Source organism: Anas acuta, chromosome 3, assembly GCF_963932015.1.
Source record: "Anas acuta chromosome 3, bAnaAcu1.1, whole genome shotgun sequence".
Classification (NCBI taxonomy): Eukaryota; Metazoa; Chordata; class Aves; order Anseriformes; family Anatidae; genus Anas; species Anas acuta.
This window is the reverse complement of record NC_088981.1, coordinates 55,254,626-55,273,145: the sequence shown is the minus strand read 5'-3', so window position 1 is coordinate 55,273,145 and position 18,520 is coordinate 55,254,626. Positions and strand designations below refer to the sequence as shown.

At 42.3% G+C, this 18,520-nt stretch overlaps 1 protein-coding gene across 1 annotated transcript in view; it reads left to right on the top strand.

Annotated features, from left to right (window-relative positions):
- Positions 1-18,520, top strand: part of EZR (ezrin) — a 35,531-nt gene that overhangs the window by 14,834 nt on the left and 2,177 nt on the right. The window contains exons 2-11 of the mRNA XM_068677214.1: positions 834-917; positions 5,376-5,471; positions 6,644-6,918; positions 7,707-7,790; positions 8,425-8,571; positions 11,737-11,833; positions 15,058-15,221; positions 16,723-16,853; positions 17,370-17,530; positions 17,835-17,927. Coding sequence (XP_068533315.1) covers positions 834-917; positions 5,376-5,471; positions 6,644-6,918; positions 7,707-7,790; positions 8,425-8,571; positions 11,737-11,833; positions 15,058-15,221; positions 16,723-16,853; positions 17,370-17,530; positions 17,835-17,927 — 1,332 coding nt within the window. The remainder of the gene's footprint in view (positions 1-833; positions 918-5,375; positions 5,472-6,643; positions 6,919-7,706; positions 7,791-8,424; positions 8,572-11,736; positions 11,834-15,057; positions 15,222-16,722; positions 16,854-17,369; positions 17,531-17,834; positions 17,928-18,520) is intronic.

Genomic DNA, 18,520 nt, shown 5'->3' with positions numbered 1-18,520 from the left:
ACCTTCCGTTCCTAAGGTGCAGGAAGAAAGCCTTAAGCATACTGTCCTCCCTTGATTTGTCACTACCTTGCTGGTCATTATGCTGTTCCCTGCAAGCTTGGTTGTTTCTTTGGTCTCTTGATTAACTGCTAATAGACTTTTTCTGGTCATTAGTTAAACCCTCTTGTCTTCTGCATACAATGCTAACCTCGGTCTTGCACTCTTCTGTTACTGCAACAAGTCTGGCCAAGGTGCTTCTTCCCTAACAGCATTAGCTGTAAGTGAATTCATGCCCTATAGTATCAGTCAGTACCCACAACTGCTGCTACTTTGAGTAGATTTTTATGACAGGAAGAATGAATGTTTTTCAGGTTAAATGCTGTTTGCTAAATAAAAATAATCTGTAGCCTTTTGCCTTTAAAACCCCAGATTAATTCCAGCTCTAATATAATGACAGTTAAATTATAAGTCTCAAATTTAATTTAGTCATTAGGGCCTTCTGTAATCCAAGGGATGGCCTGCAGGCAGCTATGCCGTGTGCTTACAGAAACCCTTAGTCCAAGGGGTTTTAGGCCTGGAGACAGCCAACTCTAAGATGCCCCCTCATTTAACCTAAAGACAAATCCAATTCTGCATTGAATAGGAAAACCTGCAGAGCAATTTGGATAAGACAGCTAAGTCAGTGTCCCAATTAAGTTTGCTGATGCGATAACAAAAATCTAATCTTAAGTGTGTATATTATAAGGGTTAAGTACCTCACAGCATGGAGACTGTATTGTACGCAAAGTACTGTGTTAACATTGAGAAATAGCTTTCAGTGTACCTAAAACAATGCTTTTTGTTTTTCTCCCTAGATCAATGTTCGAGTTGTTACTGTGGATGCGGAGTTGGAGTTTGCCATCCAGCCAAACACTACAGGCAAACAGCTGTTTGACCAGGTCAGTACAGTGTTTGTGTGGGCTCTTTTTGCTTCAATTTAGAGTATATTGGAGACTGCAATGTTTTCTTAAGACTGAATTCCAAACCTACCTTTCTCTACCTCCTGATCAAACGGGCCTGTTCCTAAGTTCTCTAAACTCCATCACAGCGAAAGAAATAAGTGAAGATTCTTGCAGATAAGTTAAGTTCCAGTGAAACCTGTCTTCCTATCAGTGTTGGGTGATGAAGTCACATAAGGCATCTAGACAAGTCTAGGTGTCTAGATCTGGACAGCATAGCTGGTATGTAAAAATGTACTTCTAGCTTTGAAATACAGCTTAGCTTTTATTCATTACTTAAATTTTCAAGTTCAAGTGTTGTCCCTGTACATACAACTCTTCAGAATCAGGTCTTTGGGTAGTTGGTGAAGGTGCAGCTGGATTCATTAAGAAGCTGAGTTTGAGGTTGCCACTTGCCACAGATGTTTGAGTTTGCCACACTATTAGAAAAATAGAAGTTGATCACCATACAGAAGCTATAGCATCATGCCTTTTAAGAAGCCTGTATGCAGCAGGACAGAGTAGAGGCTTGTCCAGTCTGCCTCCAGGGATTCCTAAGGAAGTGGAGGATTTGAGTCCTCCACGGGACTCCCCACTCTTACTGTTACTCGTCCCGTGACTACGTTAACAATATACAGGTCTGCTTAGAGATGCACTTACCAAAGGTCAGATAAAGACAACTAAACTAAACAAAGAGCGCTTTGTGGAATTTCGTTAATCCTATGTACCTTGCCCTTATAAAACTGATATAAGATCTAGATTTCAGAAGGTAAAATCAACTACATCTGGTATTCAAAAAAAAAATAAATAATGAAGGGCTTGCTTCTAAATATTGCTGCTGAAACTGAAAGCTAAGTTGATCTGTGCAGACTTGTGAATACTTACGCGTATTGTTCATGAAGCGCTGCAGCAACTAGTTTGCACTTCTCCCCTTGTCCCCTGCTAGCCTTGATAGCAAAGGGTGGTTGAGCTTTAACTCAAGAAGGTGAAGCTGGCTAAACAACATTCATTCCTTCCAAGTTTTTCTTGGTAGTTTCTCATTTCAGTGAGTTAGCTAGAACTTGTTAAGTGTTATGGCAATTGTACAGATTGTGGTAAGAAGTCCTCCCCTGCCCCTCAAAAAAAAAAAAAGTCATTTCTTTATTTCTTTGAGTGAAAGGAGGAAACTAAATTATAATCATTGAGAAACTTTGCAGTATGCAATAGAGTACTACACGTTCTTTGTTTAGCACTAGTTCTAAGTAAGTCCTTTTCATTATCACTGATGTGGTAATAAACTTAAAGTATTCACTGGAAATTTGGTGAAATGCATCTGAAACGTGTGTTTTTATGGAACCAGCACTTAGTTTTTGACCTTCTGTTGCCTGCTGACTACCATTGCATTTGGGTAATTTCTTCCCCCCACCCGTTTTGGGTTAGCATGACTCCCTCATCTCTGAGGGTACAACAATCCAAGTGTCTAAAAGCTAGGTGTTTAAAAGCAATGCCTAGACCAGAGAGTATAAATATGTCCTGTATTCCTGATGACAAAGATTCAACAAGTTGTTGTTTTTTGCCCCACGTATTTGTTATGTTTCTATCTGTAAAGAGTCAGGATATTTTCTCTGGCAGAAGAGATACTAGAGAAGCACAAACTCCTGAGACGCTGGAAACAGGCAGGGTTCTTCAGATCCAAGATACTTCTAGTCTGCTGTCTAGGTAGTTACGAACTCCTGAAGGTTGTGCTTTCTGTAGTACTTGGTGTGCTCTGGGATGGAAAATCACCTCATGAAGACTTGGTCCTTTTGTCCTGTAGCTGGGATTTGAAACGTGTGATTGGAAAGTTACCAGTGGCCTGTACCTTGTTGGGTTGTACTTCTGCGCATCAAGAGGAGACTTAGGTATAACTGCAGCACAAACTCGAGCAGCTGAAGCCCCTCTTCCCTTCTGCTGTGCATGTCTTTCACTGGGCCCTGATCTTAGAGATGGAGTTTACACCTAGATAAAGCCTACGGAGGCAACAGGTTTTCCCTGAAATGGGGACTGGCCCAACGTGAACTGCAGAACCACTGAGGGGGGGAAAGGGTATTGAAGAAGAAAGGCTGTCTTTAAAGACCACACTGTGCTTTATTGGCTTTGCTGTCTTAAATGTATGCTGCACGTAAGGCAGATCATAACTCCCTTTTAACAGAAGGGGAAAATAGTGAAGCCTCTGAATATAGAGAAGCCCCTGCTCAAGCCACAGCTACATCTGAGGTGCTCTGAGAACCCATGGAGTGGTCTCTGGAGCTGTCTCGAGTACACCCCCTTGGCTGGTCCTGGCAGTCCTGCACCTTTCTGGCAACAAGGGGAAGAAAATCCAGTGGAGAGGAGAGTGTTATCAGCAGTTTCAGAAGTGTACTGAGGTGGCCAGTGCCTTATGTGGCAGCACAAGTATGCCAATTCCTATGGCCCATCAGCTAATTTAGTTTCTTAAAGCAATTGCACTATTCCTTTTGAGCAGATAATCTGGTCAAGAGAGCATCAAATGACTGAGAATTGAAAGGCTTCATTAAATGAGAACTTGCCCGTCTCTGTTGAGTGAACGTGCCTTAAACTCCAGCCACAATTTTGAGATTTTCTTTGTCAGTTTGGGCAGAATGGGCAGGTTCAAGGTTTGCTCCTCTGTGCATTTTTGTGGATAACCTCCTCTCCTCCCCCCAGTTATCTTGAATCTGAGAAACGCTTTGGTTCTTAGTTTTTTGTTTGTTTAGCTACGGAGGAAGCTTTACAAACCTGTTTCCCAGAATACAGGCTAAAACAGTCTCATCTTTGTTCTTGGTATTTGACCCCAAGTGATGAAATTGAAGTTGAGTGTAATGCTTTTTGTTTCCTTGCCTTTATGATTTGAGAAGAACTTGAGGGGTCATAACTTCTGTAAGCTTTCCAGCTCCCTTGGTTTATAGAGGAGTATTTTTTCTCTGTAAGAGATGCCCAGAGATAATGACCTGATAACTGCTTGATCTGTGCAACTCTTCATTTTAACATGTTGCGACACTATTTTTGTGCAATGGGCTGCACTGCACTCAACATACCCTTGCATTTCTGCTAGGTTGAGTAAAGCCTGGTTCTGATCCTTCTAAAAAAAAAATGCATGTTGCCTTCAGAAAATTTGGGTACTTCTATGGTGAAACAAGCCAGTTTAGGAAAGAAGGGGAAAGGCATTTCAGTCAAAAAAGTTGATTTTTTTTCAGAGCTCAGCTCTTTTTTTTTTTCTTTGACAGATCTGTGGGGTTCTTTTTGTTGTTTTTTACACAAACTCTAGTTCACTGTAGCTAGTTGCTTATAGAAAGTAGAAAGTATAAATCATAGCCTGCTGAAAACAGCCCAGTGCTCAGCTAGGAAGGTACTCCATTTCCTCAGCTAGTAGGCACAAATCTTTGTAGCCTTTGAAAGGGGCGTTTGCTTAGCGATGTTTTTCATATTAATGTCTATTCAATTTTCTTGGTCTGCTTATATCACTAAACCTTGTACGTTGCCTGTTAATTGAAAAATGGCATATATAAACAGCAATTCTCAGAATGATAGCCAGCATGGTGCATCTTACCATTTCCAGGTAGCCCTTGGGTACAAACTTACAGCTTGTAGCTCACTGGTAAGCGAAATAAACGGAAGCTACAGCAAAAACAAATTAAGTATCCCCAAATCATTGTCTTGAGCTGTGGAACAAAATGTTTGCAGTGCTCAAAGAGCGTGCAGTTAGCACAAAGGTTGTTCCAGTAAGTCTGCTCTCTGGCTGTAGTGTCTCCAGCAGTACTGTACATGGGGAGGGTGAAACAGAGCCTTGTTTGAGATCTTAGTCCTTGTAACTACATCCGTGAGTTTGTCTTGCTTCCCTAAGTTGCAAAGTATTTTAAAAACAAAACAAAACAAAACAAAAAAGCCCTCTTGCTTTCCACACAGTTGAGCTCCCTACAGTGATGCCCACACCACTGTGTGAGGGGCTACTTTGCAAATAACATCAAGGAAATAATCCAGATGTGTGTAGTGGATCTTCCTGGATCACAGATCTGCCTAGAGCATGGCTTTGCAGGCAGATGAGCTGGCAGCAAACTACTGAAGAATAATAACAAGCGAGGTTGGGGACTTTTAAGCTATCTCTACTGAGGAAAAGGAACTTGTCTAAACAGGTCAATTTTCACCAGTAAATGTACAATCCAGTCAACAAGGGTGTTTCTGGATCTTTTATCTGGTTGGTATGTACAATATATGAATATAGCTGACGACATTGCTATCTTCTAAGTGTATTTTTGTTGACGAGACGAAATTAAGAGATGCAAGATGAGTGTGTTTAGGCTGTTGCATGCAGCTTCAGTGGGTGTGGGGCTTGCGAGGATATCTGGGAAAGAAGTACAGGTGAACTGCTCCCTGCAATAATTTTCCCTTACTTTTCTGTTATAGGTGGTTAAAACAATAGGTCTGCGAGAAGTGTGGTACTTTGGTCTTCAGTATGTGGATAACAAGGGATTCCAGACTTGGCTGAAGCTAGATAAAAAGGTAATTGCTGAATAAAGGTTAAAGCTTACGTGATTCCTGATGTGTTATTGGCTGTGACTTCATAAACTTGTTTATCATTCTTTAATATGCATAATTTAAGGATTATTTCTGAAGAGAACTTCGTGACCTCTGTGGGAACTGTTTGTGTGAGGTGTGGCATGGTGGAGGCTTGCTCTTTTCTCTCTGTGTGAGTGGTGTAAAGCTTTATTGTACTTGTTCTATGTGCAGCAGCAGCTTGATGCTGTCCCTTACTGTGCAAAAACAGCTGGCTTCCTGTGTCTGGGGGAACATCATGACTAGTAACAGTTTTAATCTCTGCTTGTGCAGAATTGGTTGCTGCATAGATCAGAAAGGTAGGTTGCTTCAAGGCAAGGCAGTTGTAACATGGAGCTCAGATACCTCTGATGTGCTCTTGTTCATGAACCTCCAATTCTTATGAGGGTATGAACTGTTTTTCCTGATGGGGCAGCCAGTGACCTGGCTGTTCTGTCAAACACATACAATACTAGATGGGTTTGCCATCTGATGCAACTTGGCAAATCCTGCATTTTTCAATAACCAAGGCTTGCTGTACAAGCAGAATTTTTCTGGCTTATTTGGAAAACACAATGCATCTTCCCTGGTTTCTCATACAAGTGAGCAGCTGGAATTAAGGAATGATAACAATTAACTGTCAGACACTTGGTTGATGTAAAACTGTGGGAGGCCTGTGGAGTGTAGCCTTGGAATCTTTTTCCCAGGGTGTGAAGGCCATTGCACCTTCTTTATTTCTTGCCAACTAGCACAGCTAGCAGGAGGTGCGCTGGGCAGAGGGTAGCTGTTCCACTCTGAAGAGATATCTCTCTGTCTCAGTGAAAGAAAACAGATGGTAGGGAGTATGTCTCTACCTCCCTTTTTAGCGACTGACTTCTTAAGTAATTAATGCAGTGCTGGAGTGTGTTTAGCCCAAACTCTGCAGGGATCTTTGTGCCTCTAGATGAATGAAGAGTAAAGTGCTCCTGTGTGTGCCTGAGAGTTCTCACCATAGCGTATGGGCCCAGATTACTGCAGAAACACATTTTTGAAAACTGATGGCTTTTAAGGCAAATGCCCTAAATCCCTTTTTCTGTGTAGAAGCTGTTTATTCTGTTGTTTACAACCCTGCTTAGTCGTGGTGTCACCTCTGTCCTCAGGTGTCTGCTCAAGAAATTAGAAAGGAGAATCCCCTCCAGTTCAAGTTCCGTGCCAAGTTCTTCCCAGAAGATGTGTCTGAAGAGCTGATACAGGACATCACGCAGAAGCTCTTCTTCCTGCAGGTGAAGGAAGGGATCCTCAGTGATGAGATCTACTGTCCTCCTGAAACAGCAGTTCTTCTTGGCTCTTACGCTGTACAGGCCAAGTTTGGAGATTACAACAAAGAAGTGCACAAGCCTGGATACCTCAATTCAGAGCGTCTGATCCCCCAAAGGTAAAGGAGTTGGTTGACTCAGTTTCCCTTTAATAATAATAAAAAAGGTCAAGAGTTTGCATTCTAGTTATATAGACAGTTTCAGTGAAAACATACTTTTTTGAGCTGTATGTACGTGGTTTTTATCCTCCTTTTATTTCTATCTGTTAACTTTAAGAGTGAGTACATTTTTATGCTGTTTGGGGTTGCTTAGGGAAAGGTAGTTGGGTGAGTTTAGGAGAGGAAATACACAGTTCATCTTTCTTTCCTCAACAGTGCTGCTGTGCTGGTAACTGACAGTGTGCATCTCTCCTCTTTAAGAAGGAAAGAGCAGGCATCAGTTTTGAACGTTATCCCTGCAACCCCAACTTCATGTTCTTAATCAAAATGTACAGTCAAAAATGTCTAATATCTGAAAAGTGTGTAATGAGGCGAGATAGGTTGTCCATCCCCACACAGAAGTGTCATAACCTCGTGATGGCACTCGGTGTTGTTCCCAGAATTAACCACCACACCTACTTTTGCTTTGCTTTAACCCTCTGGTGTCTGCAGCATGCATGTGACTCTACTTTCAATGTTCTGCATTACTCCTCTCGTGTCTCTGGGCAGTGACCAGAAAGGCTTCACAGAGAATGAAGGTGTTTTTTGTTCGTTCTGAGTGGCTCTGCTTCACAGAGTGCATCTTTGGGCTGGGTAGGCTCTTTCTCTTAGTTTCAGTAAGACTTCATGGGTGGATCTATAGCAAAGAGACATCAATGGATATAGCTTAACACAGTCTAATCTTGCTGATATCTCTTGCCATGTATTAGGGTGATGGATCAGCATAAACTCTCCAGAGAGCAGTGGGAAGAACGGATCCAGGTTTGGCATGCTGAACACAGTGGTATGCTCAAGTAAGTGTTTCATATTGGTAACTTTGCTGATTAGTTGTCTTAAGCTTGCAGTTCTACAACATGCTTTTGTAACAGACTCCAAGAGTCACTTGTGTGGGGAACTTCTGGTGTGTATTTTCTAGTTTAACACTGAAGCAAATGGTAAAATTCAGTAAGATTTCCACACTGGTGCTGAGAACAGTCTCTTAGATAGCTTTCTGAAAAATCTGGCACCTGGGTACAGTGTACATCAGTGATGACTGAGTGGATAAAAGTAAAGGTGTGTCTCTAACCTTAAGTTCATTGAAGCATTTGCATTGGCAGATGGGGAAAGTTCAGGTACTGTACCTTTCCCACTGACGGTGTCTTGAGACAGGGATAAACGCTTGAAGAGATGAAAGTTGGCAGCTTCCTGTCTAGGAATACTAGGGCTTGGCAAATGAAAGTAGAGTGAATGTGTGTGTGAACAGAGGTGAAACACAACTCCTGAAGTGAATCCCAAATGCTGAATGTTCAGTTTTAACTTCTGCATTTGTGTTGGTTTAGGAAAAGTTGCTGGTTGTTTTTTTTTTTTTTTTTCCCTGAAGGCTTTTTCTTTCCAATAAAGCTTTTTATTTATCTGACTAACATCTGCTCTCCTTCCTGCCTCAACTAGAGAGAATGCCATGCTGGAATACTTGAAGATTGCTCAAGACCTGGAGATGTATGGAATCAACTACTTTGAGATCAAGAATAAGAAAGGAACTGACCTCTGGCTGGGAGTTGATGCCTTGGGGCTCAACATCTATGAAAAGGATGACAAGTAAGGCTTTTGTTTTCACCTCTGATCTACTGGAGCGAGGGCTGGGGTGGGAGCCAAAGGGCATTTCTCATTTTACATGATCAGGGCAAAGTTTAGAACTTGCTTGTTGTCCTGTAGGAGGTGAAACTGTGCTAGGAAACAAGCACTTCATTTCATTTATGCTTTCATGACTTTCCTGATCTTTGTAGCTTGATCTGCTAACAGAAGAACAGATGTCAGTTGTAAAATGTCATCTAGTAAAGCAAGTGCAGATACAGACCCGAACACCAAGATAAGGAGTTAACCAAGCTTTTCCTTTAGTCGGGTTGCCAGGTATGCCAGCAGTGAACACAGTTTGAGAACCTAGATAGGCTAACAAATCTGCAGTGTTAGGGTTGAGGCCATTCCTATACTGAGGTTAATGATAGACGCATGTACAGCTGCCTGTTCTTGAAAAGGTAAGGTAATGGGGTGGACATGAAACCAAAGCCAGGTCATACCCAGAATCCAGGGAGGACTTGACCACAAACCAGAGAATGAAATGAGGTCTTGCTGAAGTACACTGAATTTTAGTCTACCCTTCTGTTATATCCATCAGTAATTGGATAGTAGGTGGGAAATAATAGACTACATCTATAAATAAACATAAAAGGAAGGTGAGAGCAGCTGTATCTAAGCCTACAAGTCCCTTCTAATACACCATGGTTTGAAGGGAACAAGCAGACTGAAAATACCCTTTTCTTTTTTTTTAAAGGAAGGGGTTTCTGTCTGGATTGTGTGCTTTTGTTTTCTTTAGTGTTCCAAGTCTCAGTATCATGTCATAAGTCTGTAACAGGCTGTCATTGCAATACAGAGGGGATTTCACTTGCTGTGTGTGTTTGCCTCCAAAAAGCTTTGAAAGCAACGCAAATATTAGTTGGAACTTTCTGGAGCTTCTGTTAAGATGGCAAAGAGAAATGCAGAGTTTTCTGCAATGCTAATATGTGCTGTCACCTGGAAAACAAGGAGTGTCACTTGAAAGAAAAGTAGTTTCGCTCATGTAATACTTCAGTCTTGAATGACTAGTTGTGCTAGGTAACCACGGTCTCACAAACAGGTTTTTCGAGCCGCAGAAGCAGACAGAATACAGCCCTCAACTGAAGAGCTATCAAGAGCGTTTGCAAAACAAATATAGTGCTGGAGTAAATTGCTTGTTTCTGCCATAACTCTTGCTAACTATGTAATTAAGTCTTTTGAGCAGATACAAGGACTAGAAAAATGATAGTGTGTACCCCACCTGTGGCTTGTACGTGCAGAATCTTGAGTTTGGGGCAAAGGTGGAAAAGCAAAGGCTTCATTGTTGGAGTTCAACCTGGGGAAAATGATACTGTGATACAGGTGTGCGAGCCTCTGTACTTAGTGTATGTCAGTCTTCTGCTGCGAGGTATTTTCAAGCTTTTCCTCTGCAGTAAGGAAGAGAATCTGCAATAGAACTCAGTCAACTAAAATAGTTTGGTTAATTTCATACTGTATTATCTAGGGCTGAAACTCCTAAGGTACTGTGAAGGAGGCTGGAGTAATTGCTTAATCTTAGCCTAATCAAACCATTTCCAGTATGGTTCTTACTTCATGTCACACAGACACACTATTGCATAATCTTGCAGTTGAGTTAAAGGTTAGGGAATGGTAAATTCTGAAGAGAGTACACTTTATTCTTGACTTCTGATCAAAAGTAACCAGGTTATTTTATGTTTGGGTCCAATGAAATTGTGATACATGGTAGCTCTCCATCATTAAGATGAGGCAAATTCATCCGAAATTACCAGCTTTAACTGATAAGATATATAGAAAGTATTCTTACAGAGCTTGAGTGATTCACCATGATGCTGTATGCTTCTTTAAGCACTAAACATTAAGCAGTCATGAATTCAACCAGTTTGCTAGAAATAATTGTCAGCACTTCAGTGTGCCAAAGAGATATACATTGGGGGGGGGAGGGGGTAGATAATAACAGCAAGATTATTTGTTGGTATTAGTATTTGTGTAAGACTCAATTCTTGATAATTGTTCTCTAGAGATAGCAGTTATCCTCCCTTGAGAAGGGAGCAACAAAAGAAGTTCATGACATTAAACATATACAAAAAAAAAAAAAAGTAAAATCGCATCTTTAAGCTTCATTTGTCACTGGAGATCTTAAGTACACCAACAGACCTGAACTCAAAAGCAGCGAGGGAAAGGTGGGAGTCTGAAACTTGGCCTTTGCATTGTTGTGATGGTTTCAGAAGAACATTCAGAAGAGCCGTGTGGCACAGCCTGTTGTGAGACCAGTGTGTGAAGTTGTGCTTTGCAACTAGTGGAATGGGCTGAAAGAGCAGCTTGCAAGGAAGGAAATATCAGGGTTCTCTCCCCTACTAGCCTTGCCTGTAATCTGTGGCAGGGAACATAAGACAAAAAATCTGCTTCTACCAACTGTCCTTACGCCTGCCCAGTGCCTCAGCAGTGAAGGAAAACATCATGGAGCTACCTATAACACAGTAGTGAAGAAACAGCCAGGTAGACTTATATGCAGGGGATGGAGGAGAATGATAAGTGAGTGAGTTACTTCGACTTACGCCTCCCATCATGTAGCAGAAGCCTTCTGGAAGCGTGGGACATGCACCTCAACTCTGCATGCTGGGGGTTTTAGGGCCTGATTTCAAAGAAATGGACTTAAAGCAGCAAGTGTTTCAGAAAGCTGCATGTGTGGCTTCTGGCTGTTGAATCTGGACACCCCATAGACCCCGTTCATCATGTGGTCTGTCAGAACAGATGCCAATTTCTGTGTTAAAATCATACTTCTGCATGTCATTTAACTTTAGAAGCAAGGAGGCCTAATGGTAGATGCTAAAGTGCATTGCCTACATCACAGCATTGCTGAGGCTCTAGTGATCTAATAAAGTCAGGGCTTTAAAAAGAGTGCTGTGATGCTGAACTTGTGCAAAGGGTTTTTCCTTCTGCCCTTCCTGTGACAGATCTTTTGCTGAGTTGTTCCTTAATTACTTCAGGGCATCTTTTGCTGCTCCCTATGGGGTTTTGTTTCAGCTACTTCTCTCTCATCGCTGGGCAAGCTGTGTCCAGTGCTGCATCCCACTGAGTCTGTGTTTTAGAAGTAATGTGGGGAAAAAGAGTTCATTGCAACATCTCTTAAAATATTTCTCTTCTTTCCAGACTGACTCCAAAGATTGGTTTCCCCTGGAGTGAAATCAGAAACATCTCCTTCAATGACAAGAAGTTTGTTATAAAACCTATTGACAAGAAGGCACCTGTAAGTATACTGAAAATGGATTGGATACTGCATATCAGCAGCTAATACTGTTTCATCTCAAAACAAAGTTGTCTGTGTAGAGAAGAAAGCTGCAGATATTCTAGATGCAAAATCGAGCATCAGTATTGAAGACGTATTTAGAGATGTCCATTTTTCCGTGTAGTTTAGGTAAAGGGTTTAGGGCCATATTAAACATGGACAAAGACAAGGATTTTACAGGTGCAGAGTCCCCATTTTTTCCCCTGACAAACTATGTAGACGTAAATCTTAAACTTACTTAATCTTAAATTTAGACTTAAATCTGAGATTCTGTGTTAGTCTGGAGTGTTTTGTATAGCTGGATTATACTCTGAGACTACTCCTCTCCTCGTTTCCTTCCGTGCATAGAAGCTGATGGGTTTTTTGTTGTTGTTTAGTTTTAAAATAAAAGGTCATGCAAATGTTACTGCAAAGCCACGTGTATACATACGGCTTTGCATTTAATGCTCACTTCTGCCCTACAGAAATGCTAGAAGTGAGTTAAGGACCATGATATTCGTTGACTTACTTGAATACTGGGATAAGTAGTAAGAATATGATTTCTGTGAAGAACTTAAATATAGCTACTCAAGAATGTTACTTTTCAGTGTTTTCCCACCTATTTTCAGTTATTTTAGTGAAGAATTTGTGATCCATTCTGAACTGCTGAAAACTTGAAGTGGAATAACTGGTGTAGGTGTTTCTTGTTCCGTCAGCCTTGTGAAACTATTCTAATAGTTGAGAAAGGCCTCCTCTTTCCCTTCCTCCACCCCAGTCCTTGGCCTTGGTGGATAAATACAGCCCTGAGAAATAATAAGTAGCTTGGCTTTGGTAAAGGATGGTATCTTACGAATCTCTCTAACAGGAAGAGATCCTCCCAGTGACCTGAATGATGCTAACACGCAGTGTGCTGCAGGGCTGCTGGGGAGGCATCCTTTCCTGCAGATGATAACCTGGGGTTTGGGGGGAGAGGGGCTTTTCTTGATGAAGAAATAGTGAGAACCAGCAAAACTCCACAGAGGTAGAAAGGTGTCTTCCCCAGAAACATGTTTCTCAGTAGAAGAGCCCCTTTGTGATTTTAGACGTGTTGTATACAGTAATTTAATGTATACGGTATAATGTATACAGTATATTAATCTTCTGATTATGGATCACAGCTTTCCTTCCGCTCCCTAACAGTAAATCTGACTGAATTTGAACTGGGAGTCTTGCAAGAGGCTGATACAGCAAGGTGTCAACATTGTAAACATCAATTATGATCCCTTTCTCCGTTGTCTCAGTTGTCCTTTTCCCTCTGGGTGGTGTTATGTTTAAAAATACGTCTGAAAGAAGAATTTATACAGACACTAATTTATATGGACACTAATTCTGAACAGTCAGGAAGCTGTCTAGATCCTTTCATCTGTTTGCATCTCTTTTCAAAAAGTAAAGTATTCATAAATAAAGCAAAAATACTCGGTCTACCCTAGATGTGAGTTGGAAGCTCCCCTTTAACTTGGACCATCGTCCATGTCAGTGTTAAAATGGATACTAATTCACGGGTAGCATTCTGTGGCACCTTGCCCAGCGTCAGCTTTTTAATTTTTAGCCCTATCTGCCCACATACCCCAGCATCTTTAGCACATTTTTAATATATCAAGCTGCAGTGCTCGCAGTTGTGCTAGACCAGGGGCATGATGAGAAAGAGAGGGAGATTCTTTTATGTTCTTACACAAATGCCATTAAATGATGAATGCAGCCACCGTCTGTGCCCTCAGTATTTGCTTTCACTGGAAGCGAACCTAGATTGAAGATAGGATCTGTTTCTCACAATGTACACAAACCATTTGTTTTTTAAATTACTTATTAGGAATAGGAGGGCAGATGAATAGCTTACAGTCTCAGCTAGCAGTATGAGATGTGTGCAGCTCAGAATGCCTCTGACAGGATTTGGGCACCGCACACCTTGCTGATGGCATTTTCGCAGTCAATATGTGAATAAGAAAAATGCTTTGAGGAAAATGACTCTTTGTCAGCAAATTCATGCTCATCTTAACAGGACTAGGAGCATTTTTCATTGCTTCTGGTGTGACTTTTAGCTTTTTCAGACATAGCCACAAGTTGTGTTTCTGAACTCGGGCAGTTAAAAACATGATTGCTGCTGCCATGCAAATGCACGCAGCTTCTGCCTGCTCCTCCTCAGTTCCGCTTCTTGCTAACAATGAGGCAGCCAAGACAAGAGTAATCTTAAGGAGTACCTGGCTTTGGTGGTAATCTGATACCTTGCCTAGTGCTTCTCACCATCCACACAGTATGCAAATAGAGGCAGAAAATTGTGTTGTTTTTCTTATTAAGTTCAGACAGTATTGTAAGCGTGTATAAAATATTGTGATAAAATATTGTGGACTCAAAATTTTTAGGCAGCTAATGAAAAGGATATGGAGGACCAACTTCCTATTAAATTTGTGTTTTGAAGATCTAGCCTACTGCATAGTGCCTGTAGTAGTCTTGATAATCGAGATGATAAGAAACTTGGGGCTGTTCTCTTTGCAGAACCAGAAATGGCAGAATGTGTTTTGCCTACTGTCTCTAACACAATATTCAAAGTAGTCCGTGTGTTTGGTGGTTCAAAAAATATCTTTCAATGTTGTAATGGCCTCGGTCAACTTAACTAAAAAATGCCATGCTGACGAAAGAATGCTTTTGGAGGGTATTTTTGTATGGTGGCATTTCTTTTTCTGTGGAAAAAAAAAAACCAGCATAGATGGTGTCTTGAGTATTGATAACAAATAGATCAGGAAATTCTGATGTTACTTTAAGAGTCTGTAATGCAGACTCTTTTTTTGCTTCATGTTTTATATTTCAGACACAAAACCATGCAAACTTAAAAACTAATTGCTTTACAGTAAAGGTCTGTGAGTCTCCCAGATGTTTACCTACTAACCAAGAGTCTTCTGCAGCAGGTCCGGCTCAGTAGTGTCTTCCATATGCATGCATTTGAGACTGTTAATTTTCTCTAAAAGTATATTTTTCTAGAAGAGTGATTTGTCAATTCTATATAGGCTTGAGATGGATTATATAAATAACAAACTGCTTTGGTTCTGATAATCTTGGTGGTCCTTGCTGAGATATTTAAATAGCATGTGTATGTGCCTTGATTGCAGCGACATTAGTGGCAGGATGATCTGTCTGCAGTCAAAAAATTGACTGTGCGGTGTCTCTTCCAGGACTTTGTGTTTTACGCCCCTCGTCTGAGAATTAACAAGAGGATCCTGCAGCTCTGCATGGGCAACCATGAACTGTATATGCGGCGCAGGAAGCCTGACACCATCGAGGTGCAGCAGATGAAAGCCCAGGCCCGTGAGGAGAAGCACCAGAAACAGCTGGAAAGGTGAGCGTGAATGCAGACAGTGGGGAGGCAGAGTTAAATGCACAGAACTGCCAGGGCTCCTCGGGTAGCTTTAGGCAAAGCTATGGCCCATCCCACTTAGAGTGAGGTGTGTGTGGCCTCAGAGCTCTGGCTCGCAGCATTGCAGGGTATCTCAAGTCCCAGGGGGAGCCTCAGTATCACTCTTCTGGCTCAGACCTGTGACCGGTGCAGTTGGCTCTCTTGTTGCAGCCTTGAGAGCTGGACCTTCAGGGAGGTTTGCCAGTGGAGTCACTGGGCTCTTGTGGGCAGCCATATACCTGCAGAGGGGTTCTCCTGACTCTTCTGTTAGGGCCTGATCTGTGTTGGAGGGAGCAAACTCCACAGGGAGCACGTGTGTATGCTGTGAGCAGGCAAGAGGGGAGTGGGAGACCTCTTACAGGCAAGGGAAAAGGATTAATAGCTCTACTGGTCTTATGTGACCGGCTGCAGGTTGCCTATGATTCAAGAAATCCTACTGCTTTCCTCCTGTATCGGTGACTTGTTAGTCTTCCTTTCCCAGTGCTCGTGTTTCTCTGTCCTTGATTTTTCCTTATGACAGAACAAAAGAAATCTGTGTAGTACAGAGCACTGTTTTTTTTTTCCTCTGCATCTACTGGTATGTGTTTGGTTTTTTTTGTATTGTAAATTTCTGGGGCAGGCAACAGAAAATACAAATATTTTAATGAAATGCAGGAATCCAAAAACTGAGCACTAATTCTGAAGTGATTAAGTACCAAACGTTGGGATTTAACCCAGGCAGGCAGCTAAGTACCATGCAGCTGCTTGCCCAGTCTCCCCAGGTGGGATAAGGCAGAGAATCAGAGAGGCAGAAGTGTGAGAACTCGTGGCTTGAGATAAAACCAGTTCACTAGGTGAGGCAGAAGCTGTGCATGCAAGCAAGGCAAAACAAGGAATTCATTCACTTCTTCCCATCTGCAGGCAGGTGCTCAGCCACTGTTAGGAAAGCAGGGCTCATCATGTGTGTGGTTCCCTGGGAAGACAAACATTACTGCTCTGGATGTCCCCCCCTTTCTCCTCCTTTCCCCCAGCTGTTGCTGCTGAGCACGACACCACACGGTGTGGGAGATCTCCCTGGTCAGCCCGGGCCGTCTGTCCTGGCTGTGTCTCCTCCCAGCTCCCAGGGCACCCCCAGCTTCCTCCTGGCCGGGCAGCGTGGGGAGCAGAAAAGACCTTGGGGCTGTGTGTAAGCACTGCTCTGCAGCAACTACAACATCCATGTGTTATCACTGCTATTTTCATCAAAATACAAACACAGGATTGTGTCAGTCTCTGTGAAGAGAATTAACTGTGTCCTAGGCAAACCCAAGACAATGGCTTTAAGCATTTCTGTCTTACACCTCTTGTGGCAGTCTCATGGTCATTTCCCATTGAACTGTCTGGAGAGATGTCCAGCCAACTTTTCTTATCTTGCTGTAGCTTGTGTCTGTAAGCAAGCTTCAAGGATGAAATCTGTTTCTCACAGGCAACAACTAGAAAATGAAAAGAAGAGGAGGGAGACGATTGAGAGAGAGAAAGAGCAAATGTTGAGGGAGAAGGAAGAGCTGCTGGTGAGGCTACAAGAGTATGAAGTGAAGACTCAGAAGGCAGAGAAAGGTAAAGTACTTGGACTCTCTGACCAGATCACGTGTGTTGGGTTCCACAGCCTAAATCTGGTGACGCTGGGTCTCTTGGCAAGGCACACGAGTTATCTACCTCCATGGATAAATGCACACATGCATGCACTGCTGAGATCGTCCAAGGCATAAAAGTCACAAAATCTGTTAATCTAACTGGGAATTGAAGGTCACACCAACTTCGTTTTCCTCTGTTACCTGAGAGGGTTTTAGTAGCATAAGCCCTCTGCAGCAGAGGGAAACAGAGCTCAGCTCTCAAGTGCTTTTTACTTAACAACTAACAGAAATAGTACTTTGGGAACAAGGCTTTCCAGTGAAATAGAAGCTTCTGTTTCAATGCATAGATGAGCAGGCTGGAGACACCAACATCTGGTCCTGTAATGAAGAGCTTGTAGGCTGCAGCCATGTGCTTGTCGTGACTTCTGCAGTTACCTAAGAGCCTGTCTTTGCTTTGGCCAGGCCTGTGGACTAACAGCACTGATCTGTCTTTTCCCAGAGCTCTCAGATCAGATCCAGAGAGCTATTAAGCTGGAGGAGGAAAGGAGACGAGCCCAGGAGGAAGCAGAGCGTTTGGAAGCTGATCGTTTGGCTGTTCTGCAAGCCAAGGAAGAGCTGGAGAGACAGACTATTGACCAGATAAAGAGCCAGGAACAGCTGGTAAGAGCCAGTCACTTGTGGATGAGATACAAAGGCATGGTACTGTGCCCTTTGAATAAGGCAAAGCCTCAGGCTCCGGGGGGAAATAAAATAGAAATGTAGTGCAACAAAGTACTGGACCATCTGATAGAAAGATGCTAGTGCCACAATGATTCTATCACAAGCAACCTACTTTTTGTTCTTAATTTCCTGTTCATTCTTTATTAGAGTGGAGTATAATACTTGTGTCTTTTCTCAGTCAAACATGTTTCTTTGTGGTTTGTTTTTTTTGAGTCTTTATAATTCCAATTGTATTATTTAACAGGCTACAGAGCTTGCAGAGTACACAGCCAAGATTGCACTTCTGGAAGAGGCAAGGAAGCGTAAAGAGAGCGAGGTTGAAGAATGGCAAATCAGAGTGAGTATCTTCGTCAAAGTTGCTCTGAAGCTCTGCATTTGGGCAGAGCATACTGTGGTGCTTACCGTGGTGTAACTTCTGTCATATTTGGAGGCTAGCATCCATGCACCAGCAGAAAAGGCCAGCCTTGTGGTTAATGTGCAGTATGCCTCCAAAACATTGCTTTCAACAAGCTTTTAGTCAAAATATAAAATGGGAGTCATATAAAACCTAAAAATGTGATTGTCTTGGAGAGGGCACCAGCCTTGAGGCTGCTGTCAGTGGCTTCCTGGTACCTGGGTCTGGAGAACTGCATAACTAGACACGGTAAAACCGAGAATAAACCACGCAAGGCTGGCGATGTCTGGTGCTCCCAGTGCCACATCACTATCGCTGCAGCCTGAACAGGGGGGTAGAAGCACTGAAGAAGCAAGAAAGCTGTCTTCCTACTGCATAACCTTGTTACACGTGCCAACTCAGGAGTCTAGGTTCCTGCTCTCTGGAACCCATATTTACAACCTACGCTTCTTCAAATGGAGAACAGGTTGAAGATAACTGTAATTTTCTACAAAACAGTTTAGGAAAAACTGTTTTTTTGGAGGAATATTCTTAAT